The sequence below is a fragment of the Protopterus annectens genome, chromosome 11.part0, assembly GCF_019279795.1.
Source record: "Protopterus annectens isolate FY-2018-M chromosome 11.part0, PAN1.0, whole genome shotgun sequence".
In the NCBI taxonomy this organism is placed as follows: domain Eukaryota; kingdom Metazoa; phylum Chordata; order Ceratodontiformes; family Protopteridae; genus Protopterus; species Protopterus annectens.
Genome location: NC_056745.1, coordinates 211,844,053 through 211,863,308, shown reverse-complemented (window position 1 = coordinate 211,863,308; position 19,256 = coordinate 211,844,053). Strand labels below are relative to the sequence as shown.

The 19,256-nt window shown below is 39.3% G+C and overlaps 1 protein-coding gene across 1 annotated transcript in view; it reads right to left on the bottom strand.

Annotated features, from left to right (window-relative positions):
- The window catches only part of NTN4 (netrin 4), a 299,848-nt gene extending 290,144 nt beyond the window's left edge, over window positions 1–9,704 (bottom strand). Inside the window, exon 1 of the mRNA XM_044087633.1 lies at window positions 9,160–9,704. Within this exon, the coding sequence (XP_043943568.1) occupies window positions 9,160–9,217 (58 nt within the window). The 5' untranslated portion in view covers window positions 9,218–9,704. The remainder of the gene's footprint in view (window positions 1–9,159) is intronic.
- Window positions 9,705–19,256: the final 9,552 nt, after the last annotated feature.

Here is a 19,256-nt window from a genome sequence, read left to right as displayed (position 1 = left end):
CCCGCACAGCAGAAATAAGGACACAGTCAACCCCCACAGCAGAAATAAGGACGCAATCAACTCCCACAGCAGAAATAAGGACACGATCAACCCGCACAACAGAAATAAGGACACAATCAACCCCCACAGCAGAAATAAGGACACAATCAACCCCTCACAGCAGAAATAAGGACACAATCAACCCCTCACAGCAGAAATAAGGACACAATCAACCCCTCACAGCAGAAATAAGGACACAATCAACCCCCACAGCAGAAATAAGGACACAATCAACCCCTCACAGCAGAAATAAGGACACAATCAACCCGCACAGCAGAAATAAGGACACAATCAACCCCCACAGCAGAAATAAGGATCAGTAGCTGATGCCATGAAATACTGATATATTAAGGCAAATTAAGATGGACTGTTTATTGTCCAGAGGGGCTATATTACGCTGATTGTCTGACACTCCAACACCATGTGAAAAAATGGGAAAGGGTTATGGATGGAGGGATGGATGAACAGATGGGTGAATTGTTTGCGCATCAATTGTATACAGTATGGTGACACACTTAATGCACTGAAAAAGGGTGTGGCACAGCGTCACAGTCAGAAGTGAGAAGGGGGAGTGAAATAGTACACAAAGGAAGGAAGGAATGAAGAAACACAAGAAGGAATTAATGGAGAGAGGGAACAAGAATAGAGGAAAGAAAGTAAAAAGAGGAATTCAGGACAATGTTGGGTTAGACTATAATTAATTACACTGTAACAGGGAAGTGAAGATAATAGAAGAATAAAATTCAGATGCAAGAAAAGGTAAATGGGTCTGCATTCTCTTATAAAACAGCTACGCTGTGCACTCACCTTTCTTTGTAGATAAAGGAAATAACTGTTATTTTTCTACCATTGAAGTAGTTCTGTTCTCTTAACTGTATTAGTGAAAATATGACCAATGTCATACTCAACTCAAGTGAACAATGGTTTATTAAAAATAATACCAGTTTACATTTATTATGAAACATCATATCTCTTTTGAGAAGAAAAACATCATAAAGGTGAAATCTAAGTTCCATAATGTTGTTGTATAAAATACTGCAAACCACTACAAAACAAATATTTTTGTGGGGAGGCTGTTTCTCCTGGACTACCAGTGTGGGTCAGTGCCCACATAGTCTCAGTCTCTGTATAAACGGATTCTGAGAGTGCACATACTCAGAGAAAATACAAACTTGTAAAAACATGAAATTCACCTTCTCCAAGTCCATGACCTTAGAACAAAGCACAGATCCAGTGAGAAAACAGGTTCTGATATACTAAGACACTGACAAAATAAAAATGTTATTTTTTTTTAACTATGTGATATTTTAAGAAGCAACAACAATTCATGTGATGAGTGATAGTGCTTGTTAGACTAACACTGGAACATAGGAGCATCTAAATGTAATTCTTACAGGAATATGTTTTACTTGTACAAAAACTTGTTTTACTTTACAACATTTCATACAAGGTCCACAAAACTAAGGAATTCTGTGGTTTTGTATTCTCTTCACTCTAAAACTATGTGGCCTCAGGAAATGTTATATATATTGAAGGCAGAATTTCTTGGAATCTAATTTGTCCAATTTGCACAGTCCAGTAATGGAGCTTCCCAGTGTTTTTGTAGGCCCCTGACCCAGAGACTTTGGTGTTGTGCAATTTTTTGAAAGGGAGGTAAACTTGATGAAACAGAATTTTTGACAAGTTTAATCTTCATAATTAAGGCTGTAACCACGTGAGTGTGTGTGTGTGTGAGCGTGCATGTGTGTATATATGTTTACACATACTGTTTTCTGTTTAATGCACACAGTTATGGTAAATACCCTAAGTACATGCAGTTGTGAGAAAGACCCCCAGTTAACTAAGTAAATACTCAAACCTTGGGCGGGTGACACTGTGATATGGTAGTTCACATTACTGTCTCCTAGTGTGTGGTTCTGTGGCTTTGTATCTAGCTTAAATGCCTTCTTTGTAGAGTCTGCAAGTCTACAAGTCTCTCTTCCATTTAAGTATTTGACTTTTAATGGAAAGCACTTATTGAGTTTGTTTAGTTGTTATTGATAGTGTTGGCTATTTATTCTTTTTAGCACTTATTTCTGTACCTCACTGACCCATTAGTTCCTTATTCTGATAGATGGATACAGAACCAACAAGGGGGCTGGGGTGGTTACTGATCATCTCCCCACCTTCCACAAAGTACTCAGACCCATTACCAAACAGGTATGAGTCTGTGCTCCATTTCTTCCCTGCCTGTGGCTCACTGTGCTACACTTATTTGGTGTGAAACCTGAATCCACCTCAATGACAAGAGCCCTGAGGCTCATTCATTCCTCAGGTTGGGCTCAACCGCTATGCCTCTGAGATAGGCTTGAGAGGGGTGGTAGAGAACAGGCCAGATAGCTTATCAAGTGGATTTGTCTTCCTTTAGAGCCCTAAACTCCATGGCAGCTCCTTTGAGTTCAACCGTTGGCACCCTGCCTCCATGGGACGCATTCACACTTCCAGACGTGACTTGCCTGGCTCTTGTATCTGCATTGTAGTGACAACATGAGCTCAATAAGTTTGTTTCTGGGGGCAACTACCCAGCTCTTCCACTGACTGTTACCCAAGCTAGAGACATGCCCATCTCATTTGCTGCTCACTCAACTGAGTACAGTGAGATCATTTGTGAAAGGACTACCCCCTTGCTTCTTTGATTTTGGACACTCCTTCTAGTCAAATCTCATCAGCTCAGTCTACTGTGTACAGAGATAGCATTTGGGAAGGTCAACCCCCCCCCCCCCTTAGTCTTAATCTCAAATTATCTTCTGTTTCCTCCCTATTCACTAAAAAAAACTATACACTTTACTCAGCTGCATTTACTGTAACTGTGTTCTTCCTACTTTATTACCTTATTTTGCTTTGCTGTGAGCTCTTAAGTATTGAAGTGCTCTTATTCTGCTGCATTTACTACTGCTTGTTAGTAGCCTGATTAAATTTATCTGTTATTCTAAGCATCTTAGTTTTGGTTTTAGCACTTGGGCTTCAGGCCAGTTACTTTGCATTTAAGAAGGTTTTTGTGGTCTACACTCTTGTGGACAAACCCTTATCAAAACCCTCTCTCCATAAGTCCACCCAAGTATTCAGGACACCATGTGTGGACAATTCCCATCAGTTTCTCCTACCAGCCTGGTCGACATGGGCATTCTGACACAGTGTCCTCATGTTACTGAGGGCCTTCTTCTCCAAGCACATAATTCTTCTACTTGCAAGAAATGCATCTACATCAGTAACCTGGAATCCATGCTCTCTCGCACCACAGTTAGTACTCCTGACAAAGAAGAGATTGCCAGCACAAACACCACACCACTCACATCACATAGCCAAGCACAACACACACACACACACACACGCACATCTATGTAGAGGTCCTCAATAAAAACTTACTTAAACAGCAGAGACCGCCAAAACACACTCACAACACCAAAAATATCACACACAGCAGACAACACACCAGTGTCTCACAAACACAGCCCATAAGGCATAACAATAAATCAACACAGCCCATAAGGCATAACAATAAACCAACCATACTAGTCATTGGTGACTCATTTGTGAGACACACCAATGTCCCCCTCACCAGGTTTGACAAAGAGAAGATCACAGTCAGTTATCGGTCAGGTGCCAGAATCTGCCACATCACACACGCAGTTAGGTTTCTCCACAACAGGTACAAGTATGACTCTGTCATTGTCCATGTTGGTGTGAATGACTTGAGATGTACCTCCCTGGACCATAGGAAGAGAGACATGGTTGAGCTCTCAGAGCATGTGTCCCAGGTAGGTATGACCCTAGCCCTAAGCAGCATCCTATCTTCACCAAGAATGATGCCACAATATCAACAAAAAATAAATGACTTCAACAATTGGCTTAGTTTCTGGTGTCATTCCAAGGGGATCCAGTATCTATCTGCCTGGGATGACATGGTTGATAGGCCTCGATGCTTTGCCAGAGATGGCCTCCATCTGTCACCCATGGGATTCCGAATCCTGGGCAAGGCTCTTGCCTGCCCCATTGTGCCTTTTTTAGGCAATGTCCCAAAGACAAACCTTCCAGCATAAAAGATCTGTCAAAAAGCAAATTGAAGGTTATGCTGCTTAACTCTAGGTGCCTTAACCTGTAAATGCACTCACTGGAGGCTCTCCTCACACTGGAAGATGCATACATCTGTGCAGTCATGGAAACGTGGTTCAGGGCTGCGGAGACCACCCCTGCCTTACCAGACTATACCTCATTCCACACATTCTGACCCAAAAATGAGGTCGGGAAAACTAAGGGAGGTGGAGTCTCTGTCTTCATTAAGGATAGGCACACCTCCAGATTGGTTTGCCAGCATGACGCACTGGAGCTACTCCAGGTGCAACTGACAGTTGGCAAGTCACCCATCCAAGTTATAGCCAGCTATAGACCCACCTCCATGACTCAGGACACCCACTCCTCCTACCTGGACCTAATGACTCTGTCATGGTACCCCCTAACACCTTGATCCTTGGTGACTTCAATTACCCCACCATAGACTGGGTGAACTATTCCTGCACTAATGCACTCACCCAACGATTCCTTGACTTCATCAGTTCTAACGCACTAGACCAGCTTGTCTCATCCCCCATAAGGGGCGATAACATTCTGGACTTGGTTCTCACCAACATGAGTGACCCCTGCACCACTCCCATAGTATGTTCTTCAGATGAGATCAGATCATCGGGCTGTCTCATTCAAAGTTTCTATCCCACCCAATGTCCCCACCCCCCGCCATAACCAGGCTAAAAAACTTCTCAAAAGCTGACTACAACCTCCTAAGGGAAGGTATCAGTAGCTTCACACTGCTGCCCCCTCAGAGGATGCAGACAACTATGCTGAACAGTACGCCAATGCAGTATACACGCATCTGTACAACTGCATGGATTCAGCCATACCCAGCAGAACTAAAACCTGCTCTTCAAGGAAACACAGGCCTGTCTGGTGGACATCCTCTATCAACAGGCTTTACAACAAAAAGAATAAACTGTTGTCCAATGGTAAAAATGAACAAATTTCAAATTGGAAAAACTCTCTCCTTAGCCTCAACAAGCAAATTAGATCACTAGTGAAAACCTACAAAGTCAATTATGAATCAAAACTAGCCTCCAAAACAAAGGGAAACCACAAAGCCTTCTTCAGTTATGTCAGAAACTTACATGGCAAGGCCGAGGTTTGTTCCAAATTAGTACTTAATGATATCACTTACACTGATTCTGTTGACTTAGCCAACCTGCTAGCAGATAGGTTCAGCAACAATTTCACCCCCCCGTCCCCCCAAAGGCCCATTCAACATCCCCAATACTTGTCCCGCACTTCACATCTTCATAGATCAACTGTTAAAGGCCCTATCCAAGGCAAAAACATAGCTTCCATGGGAACAGATAGTATTCCAGGCTGTATTCTGCACCATCTCCAGCAAGAACTAGCTTTTCCATTGAGCACACTATTCAACCACAGCCTAAGTACAGGCTTCATTCCAGCAGAGTGGAGAACTGCCATTGTCATCACTTTGCACAAAGGTGGTATCACTACTGACCCTGGAAACCCCATTAGCTTGACAAGTCTAATCTGTAAAGCCATGGATCGTATTATTATGGATCTCAGAAGCAAGGACATAGGCAATCTCCAAGCACTTGGCCCCACCCAGTTCGGATTTGTCAAGGGCACATCTTGCCTGTTGAACCTGGTTGACGTCTTTGAGACTGTCACCAAGGCCCTGGATGAGGGAAAGTCAAAACACGCAGCTTACCTTGACTTGGCCAAGGCCTTTGACACAATCCCCCACTTGGGCATCATCGAAAAGCTAACACAACTTGGCATAAATCCCTATCTCATCAGGTGGGTGGCCAGCTGGCTCACCGATAGGACCCAGAAGGTCAACATAGGCGCCTCCACTTCTGACAGCAGACCTTTCACTAGTGGTGTTCCCTAGGGATCTGTCCTGGGAACCGTACTGTTTGGTATCTACTTCTTAGAGGTCCAGGCAAAGACAAAAGGCCTGTGGCCAACCGAGTTTGTGGATGAATGTTAGTTGGGTGCTGTCTTTGACTCCCCAAATGATGTTGGCATACTGCTAGAGGGTCTCACAGCAACAAATGACTGGTGTCAAAGTTATGGCCTTAAGTTAAATGCAAGAAAAATGTATTATCATGACATTCGGCAAAAACATAGCCCCTACTGATTACCACATCAAAGGCAACCCCCTAAGCACACAACCTATGGTGAGAAATCTGGGTACTGAGGTTGACAACAATCTCACATTCAATCATCATGTGTAGGCAGTGGTCAGAAAAGCCTTTTACTTGGTTCATCTCACAAGTAAAGGGATTGCAATCAGAAAAAAGGAGGTTATTACCTCTCCGTAGTCCTCCCTTATTAGGCCTATAATTGAGTTTAATGCCCCATTTGGTATGTATCTCTCCAAACACCTGCACCAACTGCAAAGGCCACAGAAATACCTCACAAAGAGACTCCATGATCTCCAACACCTATCCTAAGTGGACAGGCTCAAATCACTATCACTCTACTAGGTATCGTATAGATTGCTCAGAGGTGATCTGTGTCTCACCTACAAGGCAATTTCGAACCCTGCCCTATTAGAGATGCTCCATAGCCATAAGTCTAACTCCTTGTGCATTACCTATTCAAAAGGCCTAAATCTAATATGTGACATCAGCAAAACCTGCTGGAGAGACAGGTTTGTCTCCCAGAACTTGCCCCGTCTCTGGAGTGGACTTCCCATACATGTCCGACAGAGTACCTTGCTGACCCTCTTCAAGCACAACCTTGATGAGTGTATGGGAAACCACAAACTTGTCCTATAGGTTCCACCTGCGTCCCTTATTGACAAGGACAACAGGTGCTGACTGAGGTTTCTTTTTTGGGGGATAAACTCTTGGCTAGGCTTGTAAGGGCCTCTAGGCCATTACCCTAGTAGCCTCCTATGGTCCAATGTCCCTCCCCCAAGATGGGCAAGCCATCAGCAGTTGCTGATTTTCATTCTCCCTGTCCCACCCTCTTCAATTCCTGTGCCACTAATGAAACATCGGTCATCTGGGCCACAGTCAGGACTTCATCCCTCTGTGCTTTGGGGAAGACAGGTTAACATCTGAAGGTTTTCAGACTGCTGATAGTTCTTCAAGAAATGTTTTGCAGTTAGTAAGGTTTTAGTGGAATTCTGTGTTGAGCTTTCCATGCACTAAGGCATAGCCTTTTATTTTTTTATTGATTGGCTTGTTTGAACTCTGTGGTGTCATTATTTTCCAATTAAGATTGCTTTAGTCTTTTAATTCAGTCAGAAAAAAATTCTTAGAATTAAAGTACTTGAGCTGATAAATGAAAGTACCCACACATTGAATATATTTGTACATTTTTTTTTAATTTAGGGTTTAGTCTTTTGTAATTAATCATTTAATTGAGTCAGAAATAACTGCATATGTTAATTTTGTCCTATTTTACATAGCATTCTGCTTACAATAAATGTGCAGCTGTCTATTCATTCCTGAGCTGCAGTTGCTTTAAAAATTGGCTGGAACAGTAGTATTTAGGAATATAGCAACAATTCAGCATGCTGGCTTGATCCACACATGACCTTTACCACTGCAATTTTTTGTTGTGATCCCCATTATCTCTAGCAATGTTTGATGATAGCACAGTGCCGTGTTTGAATTTAATTTAGCATTTTATCTTTTTTCCCACGGGACATTATATGAGTAATCACTTTTGGTCATTTAGTTTGTCCTTCATTATCCTTCCTTCTCCTTAGACACAAAAGCAGGCAGGTAGATAATGCTAATTTCAAGACCTTGGAGAGCTATACAAACATAAAACATTTAGAAAAATATAATTCATGTACTAAAGACTTAAGAAAATAGTGATACATAAGCAAATATAATCAACATTCTCAAATGTTACACTAATGCAACTAAATTGTAAATTATTTTCCTGAAAACAGTGAATTAATAAGCTAACACATTTTAAAATAAACTAAAACTATTTTGAAACACAAGACATTTCCTATACTATATGAGTTAGTCACACAAACAAGAAGGGGTTAATTTGTTTTCTAAAAAAAGCACATTCTTTGCACCTTTTGTATTGCATTCCAAATTACCGCATTTTGACATTTTTGCCCTCTATACCAGAAACATTTTAACTCCACCTTGCATAAATATAGCATGAAGTGATTTACAGCATTAATGCGACAGACGTAAATGACATAATTGTTACCCACTAAGGATAATGTAACTGCACCCATTTAATACCATGCAGAAATGCACTTTGCAGTCCTCACTCTTGACATGTTTATTTCAACTTTCTTCCTACAGAATCTAAGGCAGCAGTGCTTAGCTCTAAGCCCCACAACTGGTAAAACTGATGAAAAATCTGCATTTGATTATGCTGTACAAGATCTCGCGGGTAGCCCTAGGGATCGAATCATGATCTTGTGTTACAGAGCCTGCTTAAGCTAGCCACTACAGGAACCAAATGCATTACTTACTGGAATTCTTTTTAGAAACATATTACTTAAGCATCCAGGGAGCACCTTTTTATCAACAACACCATTATTCTTAACACACATGATCTGAACTCATCTGCTATATCATGCAATATAATATAGTTATGTGTGTGTGTGTGTGTGTGTGTGTGTGTTTAACTAAGAAACATGGAAATTCAATATACTGCATCTAGAAACCTTTATTTTCTGAAACTTCTCCATTACTGTATTACTATATTACTGTTATGTTTGTAAACGCACAATAAATGTAATACTGCATTAATTAACCCTCACCCATCTCTAAGCCTGATGTGCATTTTGTCACATACCAGTATCATAAGCAGTATTTCAGTTATTCTTATAATTCTCTACAGCAGTGCATTGTATATGGAAGAATATGAACAGGAATGCCTCATTATTACTTCCTAGACATTATAAATAAGGCAGTCCATTATTTTGCTTGTATTAATTTGTGTTCTATCCACATCAGAATATTATATATGTCTTCGTACAGAGCTTAACTACCATTTAGTAAATACAAAAACATATCAAGATTAGTAAAAGATAATTACTGTGTTACCAACCTGCAGCCTGAGACAAACATCCCAAGGCAACTAGAAAGTATGTAATCCAGTTATCCATTAGTAAATCTGGTTGATAAGCAATCTGCAGATGTAGAGACTATTTTAAAAAGACTCAAGAGTTTATACAGTGACACGATTGTTTAAAGTATTTTTTAAATCCCAAACAGTACTCAAAAATATTTGTAGGTGATAAGATGAAAGAATCCTCTATAAACAGAAGGCAGCAGCATTAGTCCTGTTATCTTGATGCTGATTTTACATAGCATCTCGAAGACCTAGAATTGCTGTACAGACTTAAAATCAAAGTAGTCTGTAGGTGGTTTTATATGTTGAATCCAGAACCTATTGACACCTTATCACAGGCTTGCATTCCACTGCTGTGAGGACAAGTGACTGCCGTTTTGTAGTAGCCCTTCATTTTTTAATAGATGTCATCCCAGACTTCTTTTATTGTGCCTTCCTCTAGTTCACTCATTCTAGCTGTTTGGCTCTGAGTCCTGTCAGACATGATACACAATCTAGCCACAGAGTCTGAACCAGGGTCAAATTACCAGAATAGTTGCATACTGAGTCATACCACACCCTCCACAATCAAGAGTGCAGGTGACATCACATGCCTGCCCACCTTCCAGCCCCAAGCTCTATCCGCAGAGTATGTTTACTTGTAGCAGTCAGCCTGAGAACAGTCAATAAAGAGAAAAACAATAAGTACAAGATGGTCATAAATGGATTATGGATGCGTAATTTATTACATACAGCAAAGTGAAATAAATGTTTTTTTTTCTTTTCCAGATCAGTATTTTAAAGGAGAACCAATAGAGCAAACAACAAAGAGCATATGCAGTCAGTGCAATTGTTTTTTTGCTTTACTGATAGTTTAGCAGTTTCTATGACTTTGTGATGTATATAAGTTGTTGGTAAGGATTATGTCAGAAATAGATACTATAATTTACATTCTTACTATAATTTACATTCTTGGTTTATACTTTGTTATCACAACAGGTCTGTGTTTTGCCTAGACTGTTCTACTTTGTGGGGCATTACAGGAATGATAAAAAGGTATTTCTTAACAATGTGTCACTCACAAACATAATACTGATTTTGTTATTCATTTAGTAAAAAGAAATGAAATAAGAGAAAGAATTTTAAAACAGTTTCTAGGGAAAGCAGTCACAATGACATCTACTTTAGTAGCTTAGCATAAAACAGTTTTTGTGTTGCTATCAGCTTCATAGTCTTTAGTGTCCCTGTCTTTGAAGACATCTCTAATCCTGCCTCAGACATTTTCTGTGCTCTTCATGATATCTGCATTTTGTAGATGAAACCAGTATGAAAGTCCAAATGTTAATGCTGTATAGCTACTTCACATAAAAAAATGCATTCTTTGATACATGACTTTTTTCTTATTTGGACTCCTTGTTCCTTATTATTATGTGTTTTTAAAGAGAAAATGTATTGTTTTCAAAGTAAAACATACATACATCCGCATATGTATATATAAAGTCAAAGTGTCTACAATAAGAAAACTATACTAATATAAAGGGTCAATATCAGAGAGTGATTTTTGAATGATATAATCTGGTTCAAATTAAAAACAAATCACAGCAAAAAATGGTTGAGATGATTTTTTTCTATGTGCTCCTGCCAAACTGACTTACTATCAGTCTCCTGACACCAGGCCATCACCCGTTCATTCCCCATTCATTGGCTTCTGTACCTTACATCACCTCAATGGGGAATTCCTGATCTCAGTCAGAGATGTGTGATGCCTATCCTCTTTAGGCTTCTGATTTCAAGGGTAAGAATGTCCTGGAGGAGTAATTGTCATATAGACAGCCATGCTGAGGCGTGAAGGGTGAGGTGGACGATTAAGAAATGAAATTCATGCATTTCTGGCATAAAATTTGCCAAGATGTTGCATACAATACTGCCCCGATGGGTCATGCACTTTCCTGCAAATCACACCACATCTGGGCACAATGTTGAAGTACTACTTGGTATTGCCAAGTGCATACTGTGACTCATACCAAGTTGTAGTTAGGCCCTCTAGCTAAATCTGCGATCATGTGCAGTGAAGTGCATGGTCCATCAGGCCAGAATTGTGTGCCCTGTTTTGGTAGAATGCATGCCAGGCATGCAATAAGCACTTAAGCATTTGAGGAGTTAGACAAGTTCAGATCATCCCTTGTAAAACTTACAGACACAACATTCATGAGGTTGTCAAGGTCAGGGTGATAGCTACTGCTCTTGTGCTAGGATAGTCCATGTAACAGTCTAGGTTTTGTAGTCCTCATGGCCAAACATGTCTCTCCATGCAAACTAGGTTGTGGCTCAGAAACCTATCACTTCACTAAATGATTCTTCTCTCAGATTGGACACAAAACCTCTACTTTCTTCCTATCACAAGAGACCAGAAATGGATGTGCAAGGTCCCCTTTACTCTGCTTATGCAGGGCTATTTATAAAGTGGCTAGATCTGGTTGAAACTTTTAGATTTCATCAAATCTTTGGATGAAAGTGCTTATCTGTGATGTTTGGGTTCCACAGTAAAGGTCATTTCACTGGAAGGAAAATAAATGGTACTTTTTTTTTTAGACAAATAGATGCCAAAGTTGTCTGGCTCCTTGGAAGGATTTAAAGGGAAAGTACACCTCCAAAAAATTCATAGGTACTATCACCAGTAGAAACTGTAGCTTCATTATTACCTGATTCTTATAAACCCTTTAGTAGGTCAGATTAGTACCACTCTAGAAGCATAAGTCCCCACAATGCAGGTTGGTATATAGGAACTTGTACAACATAAGCTCTCTTCCTCCAGTTTTTAAGTGTGCATGGATCAGGGCTGTCCCTAGGGCCCTTACATCTTTATGCTCATGGCCGGAATACCTCTCAACTGTCCAGATTTTCGTCTCATATTTTTGGTCTGTTCCTCATAATTTTTTTGATTTTTCTGGCAAATCACTAGGGAAGATCTGAGGACTGAAGTCACTAAATAATGATATATATTTGAATATCTAATTTCATCAACCAGAAAAATGCATGCTAAGACAAATCCTGTTATTCTTGCAACTTTCTAAGTTTATAAGAGCAATATTTAAAATCTGGCCCTCTTTTTTGGGCATTTATACCCTCATTCTGTCAGGCTTTGTCCAGATTTTTTGCACTAAGAGGTTGAGTGGTATGATGGCTGGCCTTATGCATAGGCAAACTAGATGATCACCTAGTGTGCTATTGAGTCAGGGTCGCTTTTCTGGATTTCAAGTTTATTTACTTTTGGAGAGCAAGAGGGAGAGAGAAACAGAGAGAAACTATTGTAGCTTGCGGCAGCCATTTGCAAGAGAGGTGCCCCTTTAAGTAAGGTGTTGTGATTTTCAAGCTTTTGGCTTGGTTATACCCACAAACACATGGTGAATCCTGATTCATTGTGTAATTAATGGGTGGGAGTCTCAGCTGAATGTCTGGAAATTTTGAAGTTTACTCCAAAAACAAATGGTTGCTGTCAAAACCCAAATGGCAGTAGGAAAAGAGAGTGCTGCTTTTGGGATATAGCTCTGTGATCACCTGTATGATAGCAGGTACTTTTTTTTTCTTGCTCTGGCAGACAACCAGATATGGTTGGCATTGGACTACTTGTGTGAAGTAAGTTGGAGTCTCAAGTCTGTCCCTAGTTTCACAGAATGTCCCTATTTTTAAGCAGTACTTCATAAGGTCTGTTGATTTCTGAATTATCATCGAAGACTGGAGTCACTAAATGAGAAACACGAGTTTCAGACTCATTCAAAAAACACATACTAATGCAAAACCTGCTGTTTTCATTCTCCCATTATTTTTGGCTTTTCCATGATTCTTGCACTAAGAGACTGAAACTATGATGGAAATTCATAGTTTCAGTGACTGAATACTGTGTGTGTTTGTAAAAGTACTGTGTCTAATATTATTATCATAATTATTATTATTATTATTATTATTATTATAATACTCTTGACATCTAAGGTGTAAACGGTCAACTAAGTAACTATAACTGCTGGAACCGGGGACAGCCTATTGAAAATTTTGACTTACCCTGCTAATGATAATTACAATTAAACAAGCACTGATGGGGCTTGGCTGAAGCAGTGTCATTCAGTATGTTGTATTTTGTTGAAATTCCTGTAAAATGATCATTGCTCTGATTTATGTATACATACGTGCACGTGTTGGGAAATAATACAATGGATGACTATTGTGTGTTTTTGTAAAATTACTGTCTACATTATTAGTTTTTTTTTTGTTTGCTTTTTTTATTACAGACAAACATTCGAGGTGTATACAGTCAACAAGGTGACTATAGTTGCTGAGTATGTGGGAGTTCTGCGGATAAATGTGACTTACTTTACTGTTATTAGTTGCAGTTAAACAGTCACTGATCTGTCTTGGCAGACTTCATGTATTGTATTTTGATGAAATTTGTGTAAAGTGATCAGTGCTCTGGTTCATGCATGTATGGAAGGGGGGTGTTGCTGGGCAATTCAGCTCAAACCAAAATGCATAAATACATTATCAGTATTCATTTCTGACTGCTGATAATGTATTAAACTACACACAGAGCACTAAAGTGCTTTGACAAATATATTATCATCATTCAGAAACTGAATGCCAGTGATAAAGATCGTACCCCCTAACATCTTGCAGCTGTAGCAGCTGATCCCCTTCACCCCACTCTAACTATGCCTCTGAAGACATTAGTATGTGAAGAGATAGCACTCCCCATGTTCCAGGGTGCAATGCATATCATGTGTTCAGATCCACCTGCAAATGAGGAAGATGTATCTGCATTTATTCTTAACTCCATTGTCTCATGCAAGATATTGTGTAAACTAGAAGGCGTCTGAGCTACATTCACTGAAATTATCAAATTATACCCAACAATGGAACCCATACCTATGACCCCTTCAGACCATGTAGAATACTTTAACCAGTTAGAAAATTTAACCATTGAACCACACACCTTTCTTAATGGTGATTTATATTATTCTCACATGAAATGGTAAACAACTTTTACCAACAACAAATATGACCAAAGATTTTGACTTTGTGCCTGTCGATACACTTGACAAAATTGTCCCCTGACCGTCAGAGATTTTAAACTTCTTGATTTTGCCCTCAGAAATGTTTCCTCCAATTGTATCACCACAGTTATACTCACCTTGCCTGTCAAACCTGACCATCCCACTGTGTTCTTCTTCTTGAAAACCAGCTTTGTGGCCTGTAATAACTCTAAATTCAGGCATTATTCTAAAACCAATTACTTAATAGTTACTTATTAGTAATCAAAAATGGTACAGTTTGGACCTGACATTGCTGTCTATGTCTCTAAATTTGACGACCTCTTGGATGGATGTATCGTGGGACCTGTACCTGTCTGACCTAAACAGAATGGTAAGTTTAAACTAAAAAGAGACGGAATTACCATGTCAGTAAACGCTATAAGAAAAAAAAAAAGGCTCTTGGCCATTTCTGCAAGGCATGCATTTAATCACTGTGAAAGGCATTTAAAACTGGTATGTAAAGTCAGCAAATATATTCTATATTCTATAGTCTGTTGAGGGATCTAACAATGCATCATGCTTCAATGACTTTTCACCATTGAGAAGTGTAACTTAAAAAACACATATAAACAGAAAACAATATATATTTTTAACCACATGTAGAGGAATGGCCTCACACACCATAACTTATATATACAAACTGCATGTCACACTATAGTAGAGAAAACTAAATAAACCCACTGTTATATACCTTTGGCTCACACAATATAAGTCACTTTAATCAAACAAACTGTGATAAAATAAAATCAAGCAAAAACCACTCACATGAAAATGCTGCAGTGAAATGCTAATATACCATCTCAGAATTACCCTTAGAAAGTGCAAGGCCAACTATGAATTTATGATGACAGCTAATTAAAAAGACAACCATAGCATATATTATGAAGCTTAAAACTGACCAACAATTATGTACTAAACTTATCACTAAAGGAACCTCTTTATTCGACCCAAAGGACACCAATAATATTCTTGTAGACAGATTCTCTTCCAGCTTCACCCACCATACCCATTCATCTGTCCCTCACTTATTCTCACACCTCCTCACCTAAAATCATTTTGACCATGTTCTTTTGGCATTTTTCCAAACTGAATATAGCAGTTCCATAGTTATGTGGGTCCTGATAATATACATGAATGCCTGCTGAGAAGTACTTGGTCTCACTAAGCAAAACTCCCTCCATCAGCTCCTCAACCTGAGTTTTCCCACTAGTTGCATTCCTGAGGTAGGGAAAGCACTTATAGTGGTGTTCCTGCATAGTGGTGTCTTCCTACTGACTCCATTGGATTAAATGCTCATTTGACAAGAATGGAGAGAAAGAAAGGAAAGGTAAACTAGCATAAGGGGAGTACAGTGGAAAATAAGGGTTAGTAATAAGGATGGTAATGATGGGTTAAGTGCTAGTAATATGGATGGTAATTAAGGGTTACGGGTTAGTAATAAGGATGGTGATGATGGGTTAAGGGTTAGTAATAAGGATGGTGATGATGGGTTAAGGGTTAGTAATAAGGATGGTGATGATGGGTTAAGGGTTAGTAATAAGGATGGTGATGATGGGTTAAGGGTTAATAATAAGGATGGTAATGATGGGTTAAGGGTTAGTAATAGGGATGGTGATGATGGGTTAAGGGTTAATAATAAGGATGGTAATGATGGGTTAAGGGTTAGTAATAAGGATGGTGATGATGGGTTAAGGGTTAGTAATAAGTATGGTGATGATGGGTTAAGGGTTAGTAATAAGTATGGTGATGATGGGTTAAGGGTTAGTAATAAGGATGGTGATGATGGGTTAAGGGTTAGTAATAAGGATGGTGATGATGGGTTAAGGGTTAGTAATAAGGATGGTGATGATGGGTTAAGGGTTAATAATAAGGATGGTGATGATGGGTTAAGGGTTAGTAATAGGGATGGTGATGATGGGTTAAGGGTTAATAATAAGGATGGTAATGATGGGTTAAGGGTTAGTAATAAGGGTGGTGATGATGGGTTAAGGGTTAGTAATAAGTATGGTGATGATGGGTTAAGGGTTAGTAATAAGTATGGTGATGATGGGTTAAGGGTTAGTAATAAGTATGGTGATGATGGGTTAAGGGTTAGTAATAAGGATGGTGATGATGGGTTAAGGGTTAGTAATAAGGATGGTGATGATGGGTTAAGGGTTAATAATAAGGATGGTGATGATGGGTTAAGGGTTAGTAATAAGGATGGTGATGATGGGTTAAGGGTTAGTAATAAGGATGGTGATGATGGGTTAAGGGTTAGTAATAAGGATGGTGATGATGGGTTAAGGGTTAGTAATAAGGATGGTGATGATGGGTTAAGGGTTAATAATAAGGATGGTGATGATGGGTTAAGGGTTAATAATAAGGATGGTGATGATGGGTTCAGGGTTAGTAATAAGGATGGTGATGATGGGTTAAGGGTTAGTAATAAGGATGGTGATGATGGGTTAAGGGTTAGTAATAAGGATGGTGATGATGGGTTAAGGGTTAGTAATAAGGATGGTGATGATGGGTTAAGGGTTAGTAATAAGGATGGTGATGATGGGTTAAGGGTTAGTAATAAGGATGGTGATGATGGGTTAAGGGTTAATAATAAGGATGGTAATGATGGGTTAAGGTTAGTAATAAGGATGGTAATGATGGGTTAAGGGTTAGTAATAAGGATGGTGATGATGGGTTAAGGGTTAATAATAAGGATGGTGATGATGGGTTAAGGGTTAGTAATAGGGATGGCAAAGATGGGTTAAGGGTTAGTAATAAGGATGGTAGTGATGGATAGCATTTGTTAAGCACAGACATAAGGCAGGAAAGCTGTCGGCATTGATGCTGAAAGATTACAGAAAAAATTGCAAACAGAGATGATACCAGAAAGGACAGAAGAGGTAATTACAGCACAGTATGAATAGGGAGTAGAGATGATTGGATGGTATGGGATATAGGAATAGAATTACCAAGGACCAATGGGCAGTGCTCACTAACAGAGACAGAAATAATGAAGGCTGTCTTGCATGTGAAAGAGTGGAATGCTGGGATCAGTGATGGGTTTTTGAAGCACTATTATCACATTGTGGAGAAGGAAGTGGTGATAGACTTGAAAAAAAATGTAATCGATTTATGGTGAATGGGCTTGGTAGCAACCACAGAGAAAGCAGCAGTGGTAGTTTTGAGGGAAAAAAAAAAAGAAGTGGGAAGAGTTGGATGTGACCAGTTACTTGCTAATATCTGTAATTCATGAGGATGCAAACAGCAGTTTCCATAGTACCAATCATGAGAGTAAATAGGGTAATAGGATGAATGTTGGACTTGGGTCTGGCAGACATTGTCAAGAGTAGGGCATCGACAGATCACTGGAGGCTAGTGATCAATTATATGGACTGGGTGCAGAAGGAGTTGAAAGGTACAGTTTGATGTCAGGAAAGTGATACAATGAAGTGGGCGATGGAGGAGACAGATTTTGGGGTAAGCTTTCTAAGGTGAGTAGATGCATTCTATGAGGGAACAACGATGCACATAATTGTATGGGGCAATGACTAATAAGATCAGACTGGTGACAGGTTTGCAATAAGCCTCTGTTTTGCCCCTATTGTTATTTTTGATGGTGACAGAATTGCTATCAGGAAAAGTTCTCAGAAGATTAAACAGTTTGCAGGAAGGAGAAATTATTTGACCTTATTTATGTATGCACAATATTGAAGCTATGTAGCTGTAATACTTGGATGTCCTTAAGGAGCTGTTTGCATGTTTCCCATGGACCTGGGCCTACTCTAAAGGAGACTTAAGGTATTGCACAGCAGAGACTATGGTTTGCATGGATCTTTTGTTGCTTTTTGCCTATGTGGCTTTTCTGTTTGACCTTTTTCCTTGTAGAGTTGGGCAACATAGAAGGTGGATTGAATGGTATACTTGAGGAATGTTAGTGGTTTGGGTGAGGTGCTAGAATCTCATAGCAAATCAGTGACAATCTTTTTTGTAGTAAGTGCAAGGAATATCTGCTAATAGTAAAACAAGATTATACGTGCCTGAAGTTAAGCTGCCTTTCACATTAGAAGTTATGGTTAAGCAGACAGAAAGAATAAAGAGTCAGTTTTATGGATGTCAGGGACAGATAATTTACCAATGTGAAGAACTGAGATTATAAAGATGAATATTATCCCACATTTTCTGTATTTGCTTTAGAACATGATAATGAAACTAAGCAGAAGTATGATGTGAGAAGTTCTAAGTGTGTGTAAATGATTTATTGGTAGAAGATCACAGGGTGGGAGAAGCTAGACTATAAAAGTCAGGAAGAGGAAATACTTGTTGACATGATTCATGGTTTGAGAAAGAAGGAGAAGAAGGTGGGAAGGATGGTGAGCTGGATGCATTCAGAATTAAAAACAGGAGAGGGTGGTAAACAGTATATATGGTAATAAGAATATGAATAAAACTGAGAAATGAGGAAAGGTAGGTGGATGTAGATTATAGAAGGAAAGTAAGAATTGGTAGAATGGGACAGTACATTTGAGGAGGATGTTAATGAAGATATAAGAATGGGATAAGAAAGAGATATGTTGTAGATGTAGGGCACCAGATAAGTAGGAGAGAGGGGGAAGGGTAGTAAAAGAATATAGCAGACTGACAAAACAATACAGATTAGGGAAAGGGAATAGTTAAGTATGGGCAAGTCAGGAAGGCCATTTGAGGATTAGTGAAAGAAGATGCACACATGCAAGAGGTGGAGGTGTGAAAAGGGTATAGTCAGAGCCAGAGCCATATCATGGTCAAATGGAGCCCTAGGCAGGTTAATGTAGTGGGTCCCCCAACAATAACAGTATCCCATTAATTTTCTGTTTTTCCCCAACTACCATAAAATGCTGTTCAAACCTATTAGTGTGAATACTATTTTCTGCTTTACTCTTACAATTATTATAAAGATAAGCATTTAATTTAAAACTTTTATTTCAAAATTTATAGCAAAAACATGGATAGCCATTTGCTAAACAAAGCATGAAAATCTCACATTGAAAG